Source organism: Loxodonta africana, chromosome 11 (genome assembly GCF_030014295.1).
Source record: "Loxodonta africana isolate mLoxAfr1 chromosome 11, mLoxAfr1.hap2, whole genome shotgun sequence".
Lineage (NCBI taxonomy): Eukaryota > Metazoa > Chordata > Mammalia > Proboscidea > Elephantidae > Loxodonta > Loxodonta africana.
The window spans coordinates 13,083,511-13,105,544 of NC_087352.1; the positions used below are offsets into that span (position 1 = coordinate 13,083,511).

Consider the following 22,034-nt stretch of genomic DNA (forward strand, 5'->3'; position numbering starts at 1 on the left):
GCCAACTACCAATTCTTCTCCGTTCTGACACATTTTATCTGGCTCCGTGGGCCAGGGCGAGGGGCCAGGTCCTAGGGTGGCTCCCCAGCAGGGTCTCTGCCTCCTGCCTCCATACACCATCTGCTGCTCTGGGGTTGGGGCCGTCTCATGGCAGATGCTGGAATTTCACGGGGGACATGCCCGACTCCTGTCCCCTGTGTCCAGGAGCTTGGCCTGTGGAGATAGAGCCAAGATAGGACCTTGGTTGAAGCAGATGAGCCCAGGGTGCTGCCTCTTAGCAGCCTAGACCGGGGTGAAGGCCTTCCCTCTCAGCCTTGGCATCCTCATGGTGCTCACTGTGTGGCCGGGTCTCCTGTTAGCCCTTTACCACATATTCATTCAACCTGTTTCACAGAGGAGAAACTGAGGTCTGGAGAGAGAAGACCCTCCTCAAGGTCACCCAGCTGGGACGGCAGAGCAGGGACTTGAACCCAGGCCGTCTGGCTCCAGAGTCCATGCTTTTAATCCCTAGTGGCCTGTGGGGAAAATTTAGTGGGTTGAGCCCAGCACTTTGATCTGCACTGAATAGACCATCTCTGAAAAACAAGGTTGTTGCGGAAAGTTCAGGCAGGACATTTGGTGGCAAAACCTGCCCTGAACAAATCACACATGGTGTGACTGTTGGGAGCCTTCGCAGCAGCAGTGGGAGTGTGTGTAACTCCCAGTTGCGGCCCCGGGCCTGCGGGCAGTGTTGTGGAACAGACAGTGCGTGCACTGCAGCGCCTGCTGAAATCCTGCAATTTCCCTCTTCCCAACGTGTCCGGCTGCTGCTCCACCAGTGCTTCAGGTGGACGTTGGGGATCTGTTACTGTGACGTCCACAGGCTTCCATTTGAACATTGTTATTGCCGTGAGCACACCCAGCTGTCTTTGTTCTTAGTTGCCGTCCAGTCGGCTCTGCCTCATGGAGATCCCACGTATGATAGAACGAAACGTTGTCCGATCCTGCGCCATCTTCATGATTGTTAGTGTGTTTGAGCCCAGTAGCCCTTTAAAAAAAAACAGAAAACACTTTCTATTTTGAGATCATTGTCAATTCACGTGCAGTTGTAAGAAATCATACAGAGAACCCATGGACTCTCCACCCAGTTCCCCCAGTGGTCACAGCTGGCATTCATTGTTATTGGGTACCCTCATATGACTACATGTGACAGAGTAGAGCGTCTCCATAGGTTTTTCTAGGCCGTATTCTTTACGGAAGGAGCCCTACTGGTGCAGTGGTTGAGCACTCGATTGCTAACCAGAAGGTTGGTGGTTTGAACCCATCAGCTGCTCCTCAGGAGAAGGACCTGGTGATCTGCTTCCATAAAGATTACAGCCTAGAAAACCCTGTGGGGTAGTTCTGCCGTGTCACATGGGGTCACTATGAGTCAGAATCGACTAAACGGCACCCAGCAACACCAACAATCTTTATGGGAGCAGATCACCAGGCCTCCCCCGCGCCCCCATCAGGAGCCACTGGGTGAGTCATAACCATGTGCAATATCCCAGGCAAGATGCTGGCACTGATAGAATTCAGATACCACTTTATAAAGACCAGTCCAGTGTTAAGGCTTGGTCAAGCTCCTGGAAGACTCAGCCAGGCCCTCCAAAATGGCATGAATATCCCCTCTCCCAGTCAGGCTTGGTAAGGACTGATCATAGCAGCAGCTGTAGGCCCTGTGGCAGGCCTGGTGCCGCATTCGCACACCAGCCCTTCATGGGGGTGCTGGCACCATTCCCGCTTTCTGGAAGCTGAGGGAGGGTGGAGAGCTGGGGCCACCTGCCCCAAAAGGCCTGGATTCACACCCACATAGCCTGGCCTCAGAGCTTGCTCTCGCAACCACTGCCCCATGTTGGGCCACAGAGCTGTTTCCTGTGGTCCCTGCGAGGAGATGAGGTGACGGAAGGGGAGCACACCCTAGCCTGCCTGGAGGAGTCAGGAGCCCTGGCTTTGGGGCGGGTTGACCAGGGAGAAAATGGAATCCTAGCTACTTCTTGGGTCATTGACGTCACTTCTCTGGGCCTCAGTGTCCTCATTTGTCAAATGGGAGTTTCTATATCACTACCTCATAGGGTGGATGGAGGATAAAGTGACCAAGTCAGTTGCTTACAAACAGTGTCGTAAAGGTAAATGCTCAAAAATCTAGCTGTGGCCTATTTTGTTGCTGCCATTGCCGTTCCTACCCCTGCAGTGTCATAGTTGGCCTTGTCTCCCACCCCAGCCTTCAGGTTACCCGAGAATGGGGCTGCCTCCAAGGAGATGTTAGTCCATTCACCCCTGGGGACGCAACATGGCTGAGCCCCCCTGCTCTCCAGGGGGACAGACCATCCCCAGCAGTCCTCAGGACTGGGGAGAGAGAGCCTAGAGGGCACACCTGAGTCATTTGGGGGGTGGGGTAGGGGCTTTCTGGAGGAGGGGCTGGCAGAGCTGAGACCCGGAGGAGGAGCTGGAGGTAGAAATAAGATGTTCTGGGCCTGGGGCAGCCTGTACAGAGGCCTGGGGGTGAGGGAGCTGACAAGTTTGGGGAACGTGAGTTCTGTCTGGCTGGACCGGACAGGGTAAACAGAAAGAGCGGCGGGTGTGGCCTGGTGGCCTGGGCCAAGTGGCAATTTGGACTTTATCCCCTAGTCCAGACTTGCCTCCCTGTTGGGAAGGACTCCAGGGGATGTCTGAGGCTCCTGCCTCCCCTGCCACCTCACCCCACCCTGGGTGCAGCTGCCTGGTGGGCTGGGTCTGGGCCTGCCCAGCCGGGCAGGAGGCTGGCCTGCAGCCACTCCACTTCCTCCGAGCTCCTGTTCCCAGAATGGGTGAGCTTTACCCCCTGCCTGGGTGCACCCACTGGGGTCAGCAGGTGTCTGCACAGGCTTCTGGCTTGCTCTGCCAGGCTTTCCACTAGAGACTCCCCCTACCCCTGGAGGGCCAGTCTTGGCATCCTCTCTGCCTGCTGGTACAGGAGCTGTGGGGCAGGTTGCAACAGGTACAGATAACTGAACCGAGGCTCAGAGAGGTGAGGTCACTTGTCCAAGGTCACACAGCAAATGGCAGAGCAGGGATCTGAATCCAGCCCAGTCTCAGAGGATCAGAGTTTGCAGGAAGCCCGATGGAAAGTGGGCAGAGGGAAGAGGAAGAACTCCTTCCTGAGAATGCACTTTGTCCCTGCCAGGATTTTTGTGTGTGATCTGGTTTGATTGGCACAGCAACCCCACGGAAGAGGTGGTGGTGCAGGGCAGCCAACACTGGGGTGGCCTCACTGCCATGCACATCACAAGTGCTCACTCATTTAACCCTCACAGCAACCCTCAGAGGGAGATACTGTCATAACTCCGGTTTTACAGAGGAGGAGACTGAGATGCAGAGAGGCGAACTCACTTGCCCTAGGTTACTCAACTACTAATTGGCGGAGCTGGGGTTTGAACCAGGTGGCCTGGCTCTGTGGCCCACAGTCTTCACTTCTCTTCAGAGGAAATGGAGGGAAGTCGTTTGTCCTGGGGTTCTCCGAGAGCTGGACGTTGAGTGAGGGTTGGGCCACCAGTCAGTGCTGGCTGCAGCCTGCCGAGCCCTACTGTGTGAATGCCAGGTCCTGCATTCTTTACCTGATCCTCCTAGCAGCGCTGGTGGGTGGGGCCGCTTACTGCTCCCATTTTATAGAAGGAGGAGGGTGGTGGTGGTTCAGTGGTAGAATTCTTGCCTTCCACGCCGGAGGTCCGGTTAGATTCCCAGCCAGTGCATCTCATGTGCAGCCACTACCCCTATGTCAGTGGAAGCTGGCGTGTTGCTGTGATGCTGAACAGGTTTTCAGCGGAGCTTCTAGACTAAGACTAGGAAGAAAGGCCTGGTGACCTCCTTTGGAAAATCAGCTGGTGAAATCCCTGTGGATCACAGCGGTCCGGTCAGCAACCAGTCACGGGATGGTGCAGAACTGGGCAGCGTTTTGTTCTGTTGTGCATGGGGTCGCCATGAGTCAGGGCTGACTGGACGGCAGCTACCAACAACACAGTAGATGAGGAAGCTGGGGCTCAGAGACTCCAGGTCAGCCAGCAAGTCCTGGGCCGACTGGATGAGTCTGAGCTGTTCATTGTGACTTTAGACCTGGCCCACTCTTTCCTCCGAGACTCCCACCTCCCTTGGTAATAACAGTGATAATGGTGAACAATAGTAATGTCAGGAAGGTGGGCTCCTGTTGACCACGCCTGAGCACACGCTCATTCTGACACCTGTTCTGGGTCCCAGAAGGCACCCAAAGCAGAGCCATGGTGCTCAGACGGTGGTTTTTATTCTAACGGTAGTCTGGGCTCTGAGTCATTAAGAAGCACTTGTGTGGACTGACTCATTTAGTCATCACAGCAGCTCTGTGTGGGCAGCTCTGTTGTCACGCCCAGTTTTGGGGTGCAGAAACGGAGGCTTGGAGATTAAACGTGCCCAGGGCTACAGCACTGGCACGTGGTGCCGGGGTGGCCTGGCCTCTGTGTCCCTACTCCTGGGCCGCCGCCTCCCTGCTCCTGACTGCTCCGTGCCACAGGTGGGCTGGCCCCTGGGCCCCTGGAACTGGAGATGGAGAGGGAGGGGAGATTGGGCCTGAGCACTGATGTCTCTCCACCCCACCCCCCCGCCACCTACCTGCCCAGGTGGTGAAGGTGAAGCCCCATGACAAAGATGCTAAAATGAAATACCAGGAGTGCAACAAGATCGTGAAGCAGAAGGCTTTCGAGCGGGCCATTGCGGGTGATGAGCACAAGCGCTCCGTCGTGGACTCGCTGGACATCGAGAGCATGAGTGAGTCAAGCCTGGGTGTCCTGCCATGCCCAGCACTCTGGCCCAGAACCTGCCGCCCCTGACCTGGGCCTCTCTGCTCCCCATGCACACTGGGTGGGGCATGCTCAGGGTGGCTCCTTCAGGTGCATTCCTGGGAGCTGCACGGGCCAGAGCTGGGCTCGAGTGCCCCTGATTGGGTGAGAGCCCTAACCCTGTCACCGCTCTGACCCCCCCTCAGGCCCAACCTCCCTACTGGCCTCTGTGCCCAGGCCTCCTGCAGCTGATTCACCCCTGGACGACCCTCAGTGGGTTATCCGGTCATTCGTTCTGCAAATAATTACTGAGCACCCACTGCATGCCAAGCACTGTTCCAGGCACTGGGGATGCAGCTGTGAGCCAAACAGCCCCTGCCCTCGTGGTGCTGATGTTCTAGTGGGGAGTGATCGAGTCAGCCAAGGAGTAAATAGTGCTACAGAATCAGACAGGGTGAGGGGAGAGGGGCGATGGAAGGGGAGGATACACTAGAAAGGGAGGGTCTCTCTGAGTCAGACCAGGAAAGGAGGGGCCACGAGAGGACCTAACTGGAGAGTGGACTCCTCACTCGCTCCGTCCCTCTCCTGACCTGTGTGTGTCCAGGACTGTCTGCCCAGTCCCTGGAAGCCGGTCCTGCCCTTCCCACCCTCACAATGGCTGTGGCCACTGACTCTTGTTCCCCCATTTACACACCAGCCATCGAGGACGAGTACAGTGGGCCCAAGCTCGAGGACGGCAGAGTGACAATCACCTTCATGAAAGAGCTCATGCAGTGGTACAAGGATCAGAAGAAACTGCACCGGAAGTGTGCCTACCAGGTAACATCAGCTAATAGGTACCGAACAGGTACTGCAAACGCCTGTAACCCCAGGACAGCATTGCAATGCTGGCAGAGCCTAGACTCAGCCCCAAGGGCAGATGCCCTCTGAGGCCGTGGGCACTGAGCCTCAGTTTCCCTGATAGCAAAATGGAAGAGAAAGGTGGCAACAATAGCTAACATTTGTTGAGTGTGTGGTGTGCCGGGCACCATGCAGAGGGGCTACTGCATGATCGCATCCAGTGCCCGCAGCAGTTTGATGAGGTGGCGGGTACTGCCATTTCACAGGTGCCGGGACGGAGAGCCAGAAGGGTTGGTTAACTTGACCAGGGTCAAAGGTGAGGAAACAGCAGTTCTGCAGGTTGTTTGGGACTTGGTGGCTGATACTTCCCCTGTGGCCCCCGTGAGGTGAGCTGGTTGAGACTTGGGTTCTAGTGTCCTGTCTGGATGAGACGCTCTGCTCTCTGCTGTCACATCTCAGAGCGGTGAGGAAACTGATGGGGTCCACCACCTCCTGTGAGTTGGCTGACAGGCAGGAGGCATCAAGGAGCATGGCAGGTGGTGGGGAGGATTTAGGGAGCAGTGGGGTCTGCTTTTATGAAGGAGCCAGATGGCCTGCCTTCAAATCTCAGCTCTTCTACTCACTACCTGTGCAACCATGGGCACGTGGCTTCACCTCTCTGTGCCTGGATTTTCTCCTCTGTATGCTGAGGATGCTCATAGTACCTCCACCTAGAGCTGTTGTGAGGATTGACTAGATTTAATCCATGTCAAGTACTTAGAACAGTATTTGGCATGTAGTTAGCACCCTTGACTGATGAGCTGTTATGGCGACCACATTGATGAGAAGACAGAGGAGGAGGAATATCCAGATTTCCTGGTTGTTTTTTAATTGAAGTATAATTCACATACTTTTATATACCCTTGTAACCACTGCCCAAAGAGAGTTACAGAACATTTCCGTCTTCCAGAAAATTCCCTCGTGTCCCTTTCCAGTCAGTCTCCACCCCAGAGGCAGCCATTGGTCTGATTTATTTGACCACCATATATTAATTTTGCCTGTTCTTCAGCTTCACATAAATGTTGTACAAGATTACATTCTTTTGTGTCTGGCTTCTTTCACTCAACATAATGTTTGAGAGATTCATGCATGTATGTTGCATGTATCAGGAGTTCATCCCTTTTCACTCCTGAGTAGTATTCCCTTGTGTGAATAGATCACGATTTATTTATGCAGTCCCTTGCCGATGGACATTTGGATTATTTTCAATTTTTAGCTTTTATAATAAAGCTGCTACAAACTTTTTTGTACAAGTCTTTTTGTGAACATTTCTCATGGGTCCATAAATACTTAGGCGTGAAATTGGTGGGTCATAGAGTAGATTTATGTTTATGAGAAATACAAACCAGCTCTCCAAAGTGGTTGTACCATCTTACAGTTCCAACAGCAGCGTATTAGAGTTCCAGTTGCTCCATATCCTTGCCAACATTTGTTGTTGTCAGTTTTCTATTTCAGTCATTTCAGTGGATATGAGATGGTATCTCACTGTGATTTTTTTTTTTAATAATTTTTGTTGTGCTTTAAGTGAAAGTTTACAAATCAAGTCAGTCTCTCACATATAAACTTATATACACCTTACTACGTACTCCCATTTACTCGCCCCCTAATGAGTCAGCCTGCTCCCTCATTCCAGTCTCTCCTTTTGTGACCGTTTTGCCAGTTTCTAACCCTCTCTACCCTCCTATCTCCCCTCCAGACAGGAGATGCCAACACAGTCTCAAGTGTCCACCTGATACAAGTAGCTCACTCCTCATCAGCATCTCTCTCCAACCCATTGTCCAGTCCCTTCCATGTCTGATAAGTTGTCTTCGGGGATGGTTCCTATCCTGGGTCAACAGAAGGTTTGGGGACCATGACCGCCGGGATTCTTCTAGTCTCAGTCAGACCATTAAGTCTGGTCTCTGTATGAGAATTTGGGGTCTGCATCCCACTGTTCTTCTCCCTTGGGGGATCTCTGTTGTGCTCCCTGTCAGGGCAGTCATCTATTGTGGTCGGGCACCAACTAGTTCTTCTGGTTTCAGGATGATGTAAGTCTCTAGTTCATGTGGCCCTTTCTGTCTTTTGGGCTCATACTTATCTTGTGACCTTGGTGTTCTTCATTCTCCTTTGATCCAGGTGGGTTGAGACAAATTGATGCATCTTAGATGGCCGCTCGTTAGCATTTAAGACCCCAGATGCCACACTTCAAAGTGGGATGCAGAATGTTTTTTAATAGAATTTATTTTGCCAATTGACTTAGATGTCCCCTGAAGCCATAGTCCCCAAACCCCCGCCCTTGCTCCGCTGACCTTCGAAGCATTCAGTTTATCCCAGAAACTGCTTTGCTTTTGTCCAGTCCAGTTGAGCTGACCTTCTGTGTATTGAGTATGGTCCTTCCCTTCACCTAAAGTGGTTCTTATCTACTAACTAATCAGCAAATAACCCTCTCCCACCCTCCCTCCCTACCCCCCTCGTAACCACAAAAGAATATGTTCTTCTCAGTTTAAACTATTTCTCAAGATCTTATAATAGTGATCTTATACAATATTTGTCCTTTTGCATCTGACTAATTTCACTCAGCATAATGCCTTCCAGGTTCCTCCATGTTATGAAATGTTTCACAAATTCCTCACTGTTCTTTATCGATGCGTAGTATTCCATTGTGTGAATATACCATAATTTATTTATCCATTCATCCGTTGATGGACACCTTGGTTGCTTCCATCTTTTTGCTATTGTAAACAGTGCTGCCATAAACATGGGTGTGCATATATCTCTTCATGTAAAGGCTCTTATTTCTCTAGGATATATTCCAAGGAGTGGGATTTCTGGGTTGTATGGTAGTTCTATATCTAACTTTTTAAGGAAGCGCCAGATAGATTTCCAAAGTGGTTGTACCATTTTACATTCCCACCAGCAGTGTATAAGAGTTCCAGTCTCTCCACAGCCTCTCCAACATTTATTATTTTGTGTTTTTTGGATTAATGCCAGCCTTGTTGGAGTGAGATGGAATTTCATTGTGGTTTTAATTTGCATTTCTCTAATGGCTAATGATCGAGAGCATTTTCTCATGTATCTGTTAGCCGCCTGAATATCTTCTTTAGTGAAGTGCGTGTTCATATCCTTTGCCCAATTTTTAATTGGGTTGTTTGTCTTTTTGTGGTTGAGTTTTAACAGAATCATATAGATTTTAGAGATCAGGCGCTGGTCGGAGATGTCATAGCTGAAAATTTTTTCCTAGTCTGTAGGTGGTCTTTTTACTCTTTTGGTGAAGTCTTTAGATGAGCATAGGTGTTTGATTTTTAGGAGCTCCCAGTTATCTAGTTTCTCTTCATCATTTTTAGTAATGTTTTGTATTCTGTTTATGCCTTGTGTTAGGGCTTCTAACATTGTCCCTATTTTATCTTCCATGATCTTTATCGTTTTAGTCTTTATGTTTAGGTCTTTGACCCACTTGGAGTTAGTTTTTGTGCATGGTGTGAGGTATGGGTCCTGTTTCATTTTTTTGCGAAAGGATATCCAGTTATGCCAGCACCATTTGTTAAAAAGACTCTCTTTTCCCCATTTAACTGACACTGGGCCTTTGTCAAATATCGGCTGCCCATATGTGGATGGATTTATATCTGGGTTCTCAATTCTGTTCCATTGGTCTATGTGTCTGTTGTACCAGTACCAGGCTGTTTTGACTACTGTGGCTGTATAATATGTTCTAAAATCAGGTAGAGTGAGGCCTGCCACTTTCTTCTTCTTTTTCAGTAATGCTTTACTTATCTGGGGCTTCTTTCCCTTCCATATGAAGTTGGTGATTTGTATCTCCATCACATTAAAAAATGTCGTTGGAATTTGGATCAGAAGTGCATTGTATATATAGATGGCTTTTGGTAGGATAGACATTTTTGCTTTGTTAAGCCTTTCTATCCAAGAGCAAGGTATGTTTTTCTACTTTATGTAGTTCCCTCTTAGTTTCTTGCAGTGGTACTTTGTAGTTTTCTTTGTATAGGTCTTTTACATCTTTGGTAAGATTTATTACAAAGTATTTATCTTCTTGGGGGCTACTGTGAATGGTATTGATTTGGTGATTTCCTCTTTGATGTTCTTTTTGTTGATGTAGAGGAATCCAAGTGATTTTTGTATGTTTATCTTATAACCTGAGACTCTGCCAAACTCTTCTATTAGTTTCAGTAGTTTTCTGGAGGATTCCTTAGGGTTTTCTGTGTATACGATCATGTCATCTGCAAATAGAGATAATTTTACTTCTTCCTTGCCAATCCGGATGCCCTTTATTTCTTTGTCTAGCCTAATTGCTCTGGCTAGGACCTCTAGCACAATGTTGAATAAGAGCGGTGATAAAGGGCATCCTTGTCTGGTTCCCCTTCTCAAGGGAAATGCTTTCAGGCTCTCTCCATTTAGAATGATGTTGGCTGTTGGCTTTGTATAGATGCCCTTTATTATGATGAGGAATTTTCCTTCAATTCCTATTTTGCTGAGAGTTTTTACCATAAATGGGTGTTGGACTTTGTCAAATGTCTTTTCTGCATCAATTGATAAGATCATGTGGTTTTTGTCTTTTGTTTTATTTATATGGTGGATTACATTAAAGGTTTCTCTAATATTGAACCAACCTTGCATACCTGGTATAAATCCCACTTGGTCGTGGTCAATTATTTTTTTGATATGTTGTTGAATTCTGTTGGCTAGAACTTTGTTGAGGATTTTTGCATCTATGTTCATGAGGAATATAGGTGTGTAATTCTTTTTTTGTGGTGTCTTTACCTGGTTTTGTTATCAGGGCTATGCTGGCTTCATAGAATGAGTTAGGTAGTATTCCGTCATTTTCTATGCTTTGAAATACCTTTAGTAGTAGTGGTGTTAACTCTTCTCTGAAAGTTTGGTAGAATTCTGCACTGAAGCTGTCCGGGCCAGGGCCTTTTTTTGGGGGGAGTGTTTTGATTACCGTTTCAATCTCTTTTTTTGTTATGGGTCTATTTAGTTGTTCTACTTCTGATTGTGTTAGTTTAGGTAGGTAGTGTTTTTCTAGGAATTCATCCATTTCTTCTAGGTTTGCAAATTTGTTAGAGTACAATTTTTCATAATAATCTGATATGATTCTTTTAATTTCATTTGGGTCTGTTGTGATATGGCCCATCTCGTTTCTTATTCGGGTTGTTTCCTTTCCTGTATTTCTTTAGTCAGTCTGGCCAGTGGTTTATCAATTTTGTTAATTTTTTCAAAGAACCAGCTTTTGGCTTTGTTAATTCTTTCAATTGTTTTTCTGCTCTCTAATTCATTTGGTTCAGCTCTAATTTTTATTATTCTCTTCTGGTGCTTGATGGATTCTTTTGTTGCTCGCTTTCTATTTGTTCAAGTTGTAGGGACAGTGCTCTGATTTTGGCTCTTTCTTCTTTTTGTATGTGTGCATTTATCGATATAAATTGACATCTGAGCACTGCTTTTGCTGTGTCCCAGAGGTTTTGATAGGAAGTGTTTTCATTCTCGTTGCATTCTATGAATTTCTTTATTCCCTCCTTAATGTCTTCTATAACCTAGTCTTTTTTGAGCAGGGTATTGTTCAGTTTCCAAGTATTTGATTTCTTTTCCCTGATTTTTCTGTTATTGATCTCTACATTTATGGTTTTGTGGTCTGAGAAGATGCTTTGTAATATTTCGATGTTGTGGATTCTGCAAAGGTTTGCTTTATGACCTAATATGTGATCTATTCTAAAGAATGTTCCATGTGTACTAGAAAAAAAAGTATACTTTGCAGCTGTTGGGTGGAGTGTTCTGTATAAGTCTATGAGGTCAAGTTGGGTGATCGTAGCACTTAGGTCTTCCGTGTCTCTATTGAGCTTCTTACTGGAAGTCCTATCCTTCTCCAAAAGTGGTGTGTTGAAGTCTCCTACTATAATTGTGGAGGTGTCTATCTCACTTTTCAGTTCTGTTGAAGTTTGTTTTATGTATCTTGCAGCCCTGTCATTGGGTGCATAAATATTTAATATGATTATATCTTCTTGGTAAATTGTTCCTTTAATCATTATGTAGTGTCCTTCTTTAACCTTTGTGGTAGATTTAACTTTAAAGTCTATTTTGTCAGAAATTAATATTGTCAGTCCTGCTCTTTTTTGATTGTTGTTTGCTTGATATATTTTTTTCCATCCTTTGAGTTTTAGTTTGTTTGTGTCTCTAAGCCTAAGGTGTGTCTCTTATAGGCAGTATATAGACGGACCTTGTTTCTTTATCCAGTCTGAGACACTCTGTCTCTTTATTGGTGCATTTAGTCAGTTTACATTCAGCGTAATTATAGAAAAGTATGAGTTTAGTGCTGTCGTTTTGATGCCTTTTTGTGTGTGTTGTTGACAATTTCATTTTTCCACTTACTTTTTTGTGCTGAGACGTTTTTCTTTGTAAATTGTGTGTTCCTCATTTTCATAGTAGTTCAATTTATGTTCGCTGAGTCATTATGTTTTTCTTGGTTTTTATTTTGAATTATGGAATTGTTAGACCTCTTTGTGGCTACCTTAATATTTACCCCTATTTTTCTAAGTAAAAACCTAACTTGTATCGTCCTATATCGCCTTGTTTTCCTCTCCATATGGAAGATCTATGCCTCCTGTATTTAGTCCCTCTTTTTGATCATTGTGATCTTTTACATAATGACTTCAATGATTCCCTGTTTTGAGCGTTTTTTTCTTTTTAAAATTAATCTTAATTTGTTTTTGTGATTTCCCTATTTGACTTGATATCAGGATGTTCTGTTCTATGACCTTGTGTTGTGTTGGTATCTGATATTATTGATTTTCTGACCAAACAATTTCCTTTAGTAATTCTTGTAGCTTTGGTTTGGTTTTTGCAAATTCTCTAAGCTTGTGTTTATCTGTAAATGTTTTAAAAATATGGAACGCTTCACGAATTTGCGTGTCATCCTTCCGCAGGGGCCATGCTAATCTTCTCTGTATTGTTCCAATTTTAGTATATGTGCTGCCGAAGAGAGCACTGATTTTTTTTTTTTTAATGATTGTGATTTTAATTTACATTTCCCTAATTACTAATAATGTTGAACTTTTTCACATGCTTGTTGACCATTCATGTATCTTTTGTGAAGTGTTCAAGTCTTTTGCTCATTTTTTAATTGGGTTATTTGTCTTTTTATTGTTGATTTGTAGGATTCTTTATGTGTTCTAGATGTGATCCTTTGTCGGGTATAAGTGTTTGCAAATATTTTCCTAGTCTCTGGTGTGTCTGTTCATTTTCATAATGGTGGTGTTTGATGAGTACATTGTTGAATAAAAGTAGTTCTGCTTACTCAGTATGATTCAATTTACTGCTATTTCTAGCTCTGTTTTGTGACTATGCAGTGAGCACTGGAAAATAATATATATTTTGCAGTTCATAGGTTCTGTATAGGGTTCTATAAATGTCAGTTAGGTCAGGTTGGTTGATACCACTGTTAAAAATCTTTTATATCCTTAGTATTTTTTTCTAATTGTTCAATCAGTTATTGAGAGAGGATTGTTAAAGTCTCCAACTATGCTTTTGGGTTTGCCTGTTTCTCGCTGTAGGTCTGTCAATTTTTGCTTCATATATTTTGAACCTCTTTTATTAGGTATACACACATCCAGGATCGTTATGCTTTTTTGATGAATGACCCTTTGTTCCGTATGAAATGTCCCCCTTTATCTCTGGCAGTACAATGGATTGAAGTCTACTTATATATGTAGGTCAGAAATGGAACACAAAGATAGATATCCTAGGCATTAGTGAACTGGAATGGACTGGTATTGGGCATTTTAAATCAGACAGTCATATGGTCTGCTATGCCGGGAATGACAGCTTGAAGAGGAATAGCTTCACATTCATTGTCAAAAAGAACATTTCAAGATCTGTCCTGAAGTACAGTGCTGTCAGTGTAGGATAATATCCACATGCCTACAAGGAAGATCGGATAATATGAATATTATTGAAATTTACCCACCAGCAACTAATGCCAAAGATGAAGAAGTTGAAGATTTTTACTAACTTCTGCCTTCTGAAATTGATCAGACATGCACCCAAGATGCTTTGATAATTACTGGTGATTGGAATGCAAAAGTTGGAAGCGAAGTATCAGTGGTTGGAAAATATGGCCTTGGTGGTAGAAATGACTCTGGAGATTGCAGGATAGAATTTTGCAAGACCAACGACTTATTCATTGCAAATACATTTTTTCAAAAACATAAACATGACCATACACGTGGACCTTGCAGGATGGAATACGCAGGAGTCAAACTGACTACATCCGTAGAAAGAGACTGTGGAAAAGCTCTGTATCAGTCAAGTCAGAGCAAGGCCAGGGGGCAACTGTGGAACAGACCATCAGTTGCTCATATGCAAGTTAAGTTGAAGCTGAAGAACATTAGAACAAGTCCACAAGAACCAGAGTCTGACCTTGAGAATATCCCACCTGAATTTAGAGACCATCTCAAGGGTAGATTTGATGTATTGAACACTAATGAGCGAAGACCAGGCTAGTTGTGGAATGACATCAAGGACATCATACATGAAGAAAGTAGAAGGTCATTAAAAAGACAGGAAAGAAAGAAAAGACCCAAAATGGATGTCAGAAGAGACTCTGAAACTTGCTCTGGAACATAGAGTAGCTAAACTGAACAGAAGAAATGTTGAAGTAAAAGAGCTGAACAGAAGATGCCAAAAGGCAACTCGAGAAGACAAAGTAGTATAATGACATGTGCAAAGGCCTGGAGTTAGAAAACCACAAGGGAAGAACATGTTCGGCATTTTTCAAGCTGAAAGAACTGAAGAAAAATTCAAGCCTCAAGTTGGAACATTGAAGAAATCTATGGGCAAAATATTGAACAACGCAGGGAGCATCAAAAGAAGATGGAAGAAGTACAGAGTCGTGGCACCAAAAAGATTTGGTCAATGTTCAGCCATTGCAGGAGGTAGCGTATGATCGAGAACCAAAGATACTGAAGGAAGGAGTCCAAGCTGCACTGAAGGCACTAGCGAAAAAAACAGCTGCAGGAATTGACAGAATACCAGTTGAGATGTTTCAACAAATGGATGCAGTGCTGGAAGTGCTCACTCGTCTGTGCCAAGAAATTTGGAAGAGAGCTACCTGGGCAACTAACTGGAAGAGATCTGTATTTGTGCTCGTTCCAAAGAAAGGTGATCCAGCAGAATGTGGAAATTATTGAACAATATCATTAATACCATACGCAAGTAAAATTTTGCTGAAGGTAATTAAAAAATGCAAACACTGGCAAATATTCATGACATTGTCAAGGCCATCTTCAATATGTAAAAAATGATACTATGCACGTTTTCAGAGATATATTCTGATTTCCCCCAGTTGTCCCTAAAACATCCTTTTTAGCTGTTTGTTTCTTTTAATCCAGAATCCATGGAAATAAATCAAATATTGCATGTTGTTCTTTTGTCTTCTTAGTCTCTTAATCTAGAACAGCCTTACAGACTTTTTTAGGAGTCTTTGATGATACTGGCATTTACAAGTGTCTGGGCAATTGTTACATAAAATGCGCTATAATCTAGATCCATCTGTGTGTTTCCTCATGATGTTGATTATTTTAGAGAAGCTAAGAGTCTAGGAGCCCTGGTGGTGCAAACAGTTAAGCGCTTGGCTGCTAACCTAAAGGTTGATGGTTCAAACCTGCCCAGTGGCTCCTTGTTCCGGAGAAAAGACCTGGTGATCTGCTCCCATAAAGATAGTTGTTGTTAGGTACTGTCATGTCGATTCTGACTGATAGCAATCCTGTGTACAACAGAACAAAACACTGCCTGGTCCTGCGCTGTGCTCACAGTCCTAAAGATTACAGCCTAGGAAACCCTATTGGCAGCTCCATTCTGTCATATGGGGCCACTATGAGCCGCAGTCAACTCGATGGCACACAGCGGATTTTCGTGTGAAGCAATCCCGATGTTTAAGTGTTGCATTAGGTCGCTCAGAATACAGCTTAGGGGCCACCAACCTCTCTGGTCCCCCATGCCCCACCCTCTCCCTGCCCCCAGCCCAGGGGCATCTCTTGGGCATTTGGGTGGGTGATGGGCCCTCCATCCAGCCCCACTCATAGCCCGCCCTGCCTTCCAGATTCTGGTACAGGTCAAAGAAGTCCTCTCAAAGCTGAGCACGCTCGTGGAGACTACACTCAAAGAGGTGCGTGCCGCGGGGTGGTTTGTGGGAACAGCAGGTAGGGGGGCAGGTAGGGGCTCCCTGGCTGGGGCAGGGCCACGGAGCCCAGGACCTCACCGATTCACCTGTCTTGGTCTGCTCTCCCCCCCACCCTTTCCCTGCCCTGGGACATCTCTCCCCACCCCCCACTGTGTCTTTCCTCCTGATGTCGCTCCTTCCTGGCCTCTTGGTCTCTGTCCTGCCCTCATCACATCTCTGTCCCCCACTGTGTCTCTCACATGGTCTTTCTTGGTCTGCCGTGACCTCTTGGCCTCTCTGCTCTCCTCTGCCTCCTCCCCATGTCTGTCTCTGGGCCCCTCCCTCTCCCGTGGCCTCTTTTCTTCCAGACAGAGAAGATTACAGTGTGCGGGGACACCCACGGCCAGTTCTATGACCTTCTCAACATATTTGAACTCAACGGTTTACCCTCTGAGACCAACCCCTACGTATCCTTTCTCAGAAGAGCAGACCCTTTTTCTGTCTTACCCCCACACACACACTTGGATTTAGGGTGCAGGAGGGAGAGGGACCCTGCCAGAGAAAAAGCCATGAGCGTGTGAAAGGAAACGCCTTGAGTGGCTGCCCAGGCACCACGGTGTGGGTGGGCAGCAGGCTGGCCTTGTGGACCAGTCCCCATATGCTGTGTGGCCTTGGGTAGGCGGCTCAGTCTTTCTGGGCCTTTTCTTTGTCTGTAAAATGGGGCTGTTAGACCACTTACACACAGCACCTGGCACTGCCCTACCTGGGTTCCGTCCTGGCTTTGCTATGTACCACCTGTTCACCAGTTCCTTTGCTGCTTGGTGCCTTGGTTTCCCCGTTTATAAAATGTTGATAATAGGGCCTGCCTCGCGGGGTTATTGTGAGGATTACGTGAGTCAGTACATGTGAGGACTAAGGACAGGCCACAGGTGGTGCTGTGTAAGTATTTGCTAATGTGATATTTGCTTGATAAATGGTCACTGTGGGGCCACTAGGCCAAGACAGGGCTGGGTAGGAGGACCCATACCCCATCTCCACTGTGGCTTTGGGCCCGTATTCATGGTGAGCTGACCACCCAGTGCTTCCCCCAGGCCAGATTAGGACCTCAGCACTGTCCTCAGAGGCCCTCCACATGGCGAGGAAGGGACTGAGGCCTGGCCCCTCCCCCGTGCCCTCGTGCCATTCCCAGCTCTTCAGGAGGTGCTGACAGGAAGTTGGGGCATGGCAAGGCAGCCGCCTCTGTGTTTTCCTTAGCGGGGCAGATATTTAATGGTGACTTTGTGGACCGCGGCTCCTTCTCCGTAGAAGTGATCCTCACCCTTTTCGGCTTTAAGCTCCTGTACCCAGATCACTTCCACCTACTTCGAGGTGAGCGGGAGGTGGCGGGCTCTGGGGGGCCATGTGGGGCCGAGCGGGGCACTTGCTTCCCCTCGGAGCCTCTGTTTTTCCTTCTGGCAAGTGCGGGCGGGGATCTGTGGGCCCACCGAGCCTGGGCACAGGCCGCCATGTGAGGCGGGGCAGGCCGTGCGCTATGGGACGGTATCACTGGGGGAGCAGCGCTCACCCGCACACGGCAGGGATAGACATGTGGATTATGGCCCCTTCCCAGCAGGTGGCAGTCAGGGGTCTCGAAGGGACGCCTTTTGTCTAAACTGTACAAGGGTATGGAACAGTAACTGAGGAAACAGTTACAGAAGGTACTGTCATCCTTGGGGCTGTTCCCTTCCTCCCATACCCTCACCAGGGCCCTGAGGCTCCAGGGCCGTTACGCCCACTTCCTAGAGGAGGAAGGAAAATGAAACCAGTTGCTGTTGAGTTGATTCCGACTCGTGGTGCCCCCATGTGTAGCAGAGTAGAACTGTGCTCTCTAGGGTTTCCAGTGGCTGAGTGTTTGGAAGCTTGCCAGGCCTTTCTTCCAGGGCACCTCTGGGTGGACTCCACCCTTTAGGTTTCTTGAGCCACTAAGCCGGCTCTGTGACCAGCCGTCCAGCCATGGGGACACAGTGGGAACACAACACACCTCACCGGGTGCACACGTCCTATTTCTGTGAAGGGTGTGAGCTGGTGCATGAATGTCCCTGGGGGCCTTGGGTCCCAGGCCTGACTAAGGGATGCTGAAGGTGCCCTGGGGGCCTGGAGGCTAAAGTCCGCTTCTGTCCCGCTGTCGGCCAGGCAATCATGAGACAGACAACATGAACCAGATCTACGGCTTCGAGGGCGAGGTGAAGGCCAAGTACACAGCCCAGATGTACGAGCTGTTCAGCGAGGTGTTCGAATGGCTCCCGCTGGCCCAGTGTATCAATGGCAAAGTGCTGGTGAGGATGGCAGTGGGCCCCACCCCACCGCCACCTGCGCAGTGGCCAGGGATGGCACCCCCTGGGGAAGGGGGTTGGGGGCTGGGGTGCAGATGGCTCCTCCCCTCACAGTGCCCCCACCCCCAGATCATGCATGGGGGCTTGTTCAGTGAAGATGGCATCACCCTGGATGATATTCGGAAGATTGAGCGAAATCGGCAGCCCCCAGACTCAGGTGAGTGGGTGGGGCCGGGTGGGCAGCCCTGCCCTTCATGGGGCCCACGTTCTCAGAGCAGAGGACCTCGTGGGCTCAGACCTCAGCTGTGATCCCACCTGGCCACAGGTTCAGTTGCACCCATGAGCTCTGTCCCTCATCTGTTCCTGGGGTCGGTGCACCTCCCTGGAGGGATGTCAGTAACCATGGTCATCTGTTCGCTCTTGAGCCCAGCTGCTGACACACTGGCATAGTCCCGTGCACACACACAACTGTGAGAAGTCTATGGAGGACACACACACTGACACTCAGTCACTCACACATAGTGTGAGCAGGCTGTGCTTAGGACTGTGTGAGATGGGTGGTTGGGGAGGTGATGTTTGAGCTGCACCGAGCCTGGGAAGGGCTCCGGATGTGCAGAGGATTGACACAGCAGAGCACTTGCAGGTGGGAGGAGTAGGCGGCAGTTGGCACAGAGGTTTTCAGGGAGAGCAGGTGGCAGTTCAGGGGAGTTGATGTTGGATGTTGGTTAACAGGCCAGGTCACAATGAGCCTTCTGGGCCCAGTGAGGAGTTTGGTCTTTATTCTTAAAGTGATGGGAGCCACAGGAAGCTTTGAGCAGGAGAGAGACCTGGTCTGAGTTGTGATGTGAAAAACACCTTCTGGCTGTGGGGTGATGATGGCTTGAAGGGGATGGTGGGGGGGACCCTTGGGGAGGCTGCTGCCTTCACTGCGGCCAGTTCAGGACCCCAGCTAGTGGGTCTGGAGTGCATTCTGCACAGGTGTCCCCTGCCTACCCTGACCCAGGCTGGGTGGTGGGCAGGGTCTTGGGGTGGCCTATGAATACCCACCCCAGGGAAAGGGTTGGCAGGCATCCCTGGAATGTCCCTGATGTGCTCTGACACCCCTTCCACTCCCCGCAGGTCCCATGTGTGACCTGCTCTGGTCAGACCCGCAGCCGCAGGTGAGTGCCTGGGAGGGTGGGCCGGGCCAGTAGGTGTGGGCTGTGGGCAGCAGGCAGGGCAGGGCTGACAGATAGCCACTCTGAGCTCCTGTCTACCCCACCTGTCCCAGAACGGACGCTCCGTCAGCAAGCGAGGTGTGAGCTGCCAGTTCGGGCCTGACGTCACCAAGGCCTTCCTGGAGGAGAACCACCTGGACTACATCATCCGCAGCCACGAGGTCAAGGCCGAGGGCTATGAGGTGGCACACGGTGGCCGCTGCGTCACCGTCTTCTCTGCCCCCAACTACTGGTGCGTCCCCGCCTCCCACGGCCTCTCCTCCCCAGCCCCAGCCCACAGGCCTTTTCTTTGTTTTTTTAATGAAAAATTTCAAAGATACAGATAAAATAGTTTAATGAACCCCATTATTGCCATCTCCACCTGCCCTGGTTATCACCTCAGGGCCAATCTGTCGGCTCCCACCACTCCCACCCCAAACTATGGCTTATTTCAGAGCAAAGCCCAGGCAGCTTCTCATTTGTCCATGGACACCTCATTGTGCTTCATAAAGAACAGAACTTCTTTCTTAACATAACCATGACCCCCTTACCCCACCTTTAAAACGTGGGCAGTAACCCCTTTCCACCATCTGACTCCAGCCAGAGCTCCGTTTCTTCATTCTGCTTTTGTATAAAGCGTCTTTCCTTGGTTGATTTCTTCAAGGCAGAACCCAAACCAGGGGCACATTTTTCAGTCTCTGAATCTGTAAGCTCCCTGCACCTCTTTTTCTCCCCACTGGCATTGATTTGTTGAAGGAACCAGGTCATTTATCCTGCAGGGGGTCCTGCGCTCTGGACTCAGCTTACATAGCCCCATAGTGCCCTTTGCCACATTCCCCTGTCCCCTGTACTTCCTGGGCACTGGCTGTTAGAGCTGGAGGCACGATCCCATCTGAGTCTAGGTTTTGGCGAGAGTCCTGCTTCAAGGGTGTGTGTGCCCCCTGCTCTGTAGTGCACCTGGCCTGCCGCACCCTCCCTCACCTCCTTCCCCTGTCTGCTTCTCTCACCTCTTCCTTTTATCCCTTCCTCCTGCCTGTGCCCTCTGGGCCCATTCTCTTTCGTCTGAATTTTTCTCTCCCCCAGTCATCTTTTCTCCCGTCTCGGTCTCTCTGTCCATCTACGTCCTCTTCTGTCTCCATCATTTTGGCTGTCTCAAGATCTCTGTCTCTGTTTCCGTCATTGTCTGTTGTGGTCTCCATCTCTGTGTCTTCCCTCTCCCTTCTGGCTCTCCACTCTCCATCATCAGCCTCCTCAGGGCTCCTCCCCTCGACTGCCCCTCTTCCTCTCTGCTTGGCCCTTCCTTCTCCTCCTGTCCTGCAGCCCCACCCAGCCCCTGACCACACTGCCCACTCTGGCCCTGTCTCTGCAGTGACCAGATGGGGAATAAAGCTTCGTACATCCACCTCCGGGGCTCTGACCTGCGGCCCCAGTTCCACCAGTTCACAGCAGTGGTGAGTTCCTGCCCTCAGGTCCCTGTACGTCTCTGCCCGGACCTAGGAGGAAGAGGCTGAGAGGCCTGGTCAAGGGGGGTGGGCACAGCAGCTTTGGGGGCGGGGGGTGGGTTTCCTGCATCTGGGTGCTCAGAGATCCCCCTGAAGTCAGCCTGTTTCTGTGTCTTTCTGTCTGCCCTGCCTACCCTGCTCCACAGCCTCATCCCAACGTCAAGCCCATGGCCTATGCCAACACGCTGCTGCAGTTAGGAATGATGTGAGGAGTCCAGAGAGGGAGGCCTGCATCCCAGGGCCCTCCGCTTCCCACGGACCCCGGACCAGGCCGGGGGACAGAGCAGGCCCGGCCCCAAGGGCAACGTTGGACCCCCTTTTACTTTGTAAAGTTTGTATTTATTCCCCCTTTAGGTTTGCAGAGGGGGTGGGGGGCAGAGCAGAGGGCTGGCCAGAGGATCAGCTCCCTGGACAAAGAGGAAGGAGGTGGAGAGGCCGGGGTCGGGGGGGGCACAGCCCGGGCATTCTGGGGGGAAGCCAGCCTCGGGGTGGATGGGGGCCACGAGGCTTCCCTGCCCCTCTCGTTTGCATGGTTCCTCCCCCCGCTAAAGCAATAGGGCCCCTGCCATAGGAAGACCCCCCGGAAGGAGGGTCATCAGGGAGGCCTCACCTGCAGCCCCCTTCCTGGTAGCCCCAGGGTGGGGCTAGGCTGGGGCCCACCCCCTTCTCCAGCTATTTTATGTCTGTAATTAAATATGTTAAAATAAAGTCATTATTGTAAGTCAGCCTGTCTCCGGATAGTGGAGTGGCCGGGGTTCCCATTTCCTCCGGAGATCCAGGGGGACAGGGAACCAGCAGTGCCCCCGTCCTTTTTCTCTTGGAGCCCCAGGATAGAGGAAGTGGAACTGGCCAGGTTTTTGGGGAGAAAGAGGCTGAGGGGTCTGGTCAAGGGTGGGAGGTGGACACAGCAGCTGAGGGGTCCTGTATCTGGGTGCTCAGAGATCCCCCCCAAAGCCAGCCCATTTCTGTGTTTGTGGTTGTGGTAGGCCCCAGAGAGAGAGTTCTGATGCCACCTAGGGTAGGAAATCCCCTGTCAGCAGGTGGTTGTGTGTGTGGGGAGACTGAGGCCCAGAATGGGCCAGCAGGGCCAGGCAGGAGTGGGAGCTGGAAGACCCTCCTCACCGAGTCCTCTGCCCGTTCTGTCCAGTGAGTATCCCACTCAGCCCCTGCTCAGTGCCGCCCCTGCCCTCAGCAGCCCA

At 49.2% G+C, this 22,034-nt stretch overlaps 1 protein-coding gene and 1 non-coding gene across 2 annotated transcripts in view; one reads left to right on the forward strand and one right to left on the reverse strand.

Moving 5' to 3' along the window:
- Positions 1-21,581, forward strand: part of PPP5C (protein phosphatase 5 catalytic subunit) — a 32,077-nt gene extending 10,496 nt beyond the window's left edge. The window contains exons 3-13 of the mRNA XM_064293856.1: positions 4,647-4,794; positions 5,503-5,624; positions 15,766-15,831; positions 16,194-16,292; positions 17,088-17,193; positions 17,998-18,140; positions 18,267-18,354; positions 19,257-19,297; positions 19,408-19,586; positions 20,703-20,784; positions 20,982-21,581. Of these exons, the coding sequence (XP_064149926.1) occupies positions 4,647-4,794; positions 5,503-5,624; positions 15,766-15,831; positions 16,194-16,292; positions 17,088-17,193; positions 17,998-18,140; positions 18,267-18,354; positions 19,257-19,297; positions 19,408-19,586; positions 20,703-20,784; positions 20,982-21,044 (1,137 nt within the window). The 3' untranslated portion in view covers positions 21,045-21,581. The remainder of the gene's footprint in view (positions 1-4,646; positions 4,795-5,502; positions 5,625-15,765; positions 15,832-16,193; positions 16,293-17,087; positions 17,194-17,997; positions 18,141-18,266; positions 18,355-19,256; positions 19,298-19,407; positions 19,587-20,702; positions 20,785-20,981) is intronic.
- LOC111749649 (U6 spliceosomal RNA) lies at positions 12,548-12,654 on the reverse strand. The gene has a single exon (XR_002784850.1). It is a non-coding gene; the product is annotated as a U6 spliceosomal RNA (small nuclear RNA).
- Positions 21,582-22,034: the final 453 nt, after the last annotated feature.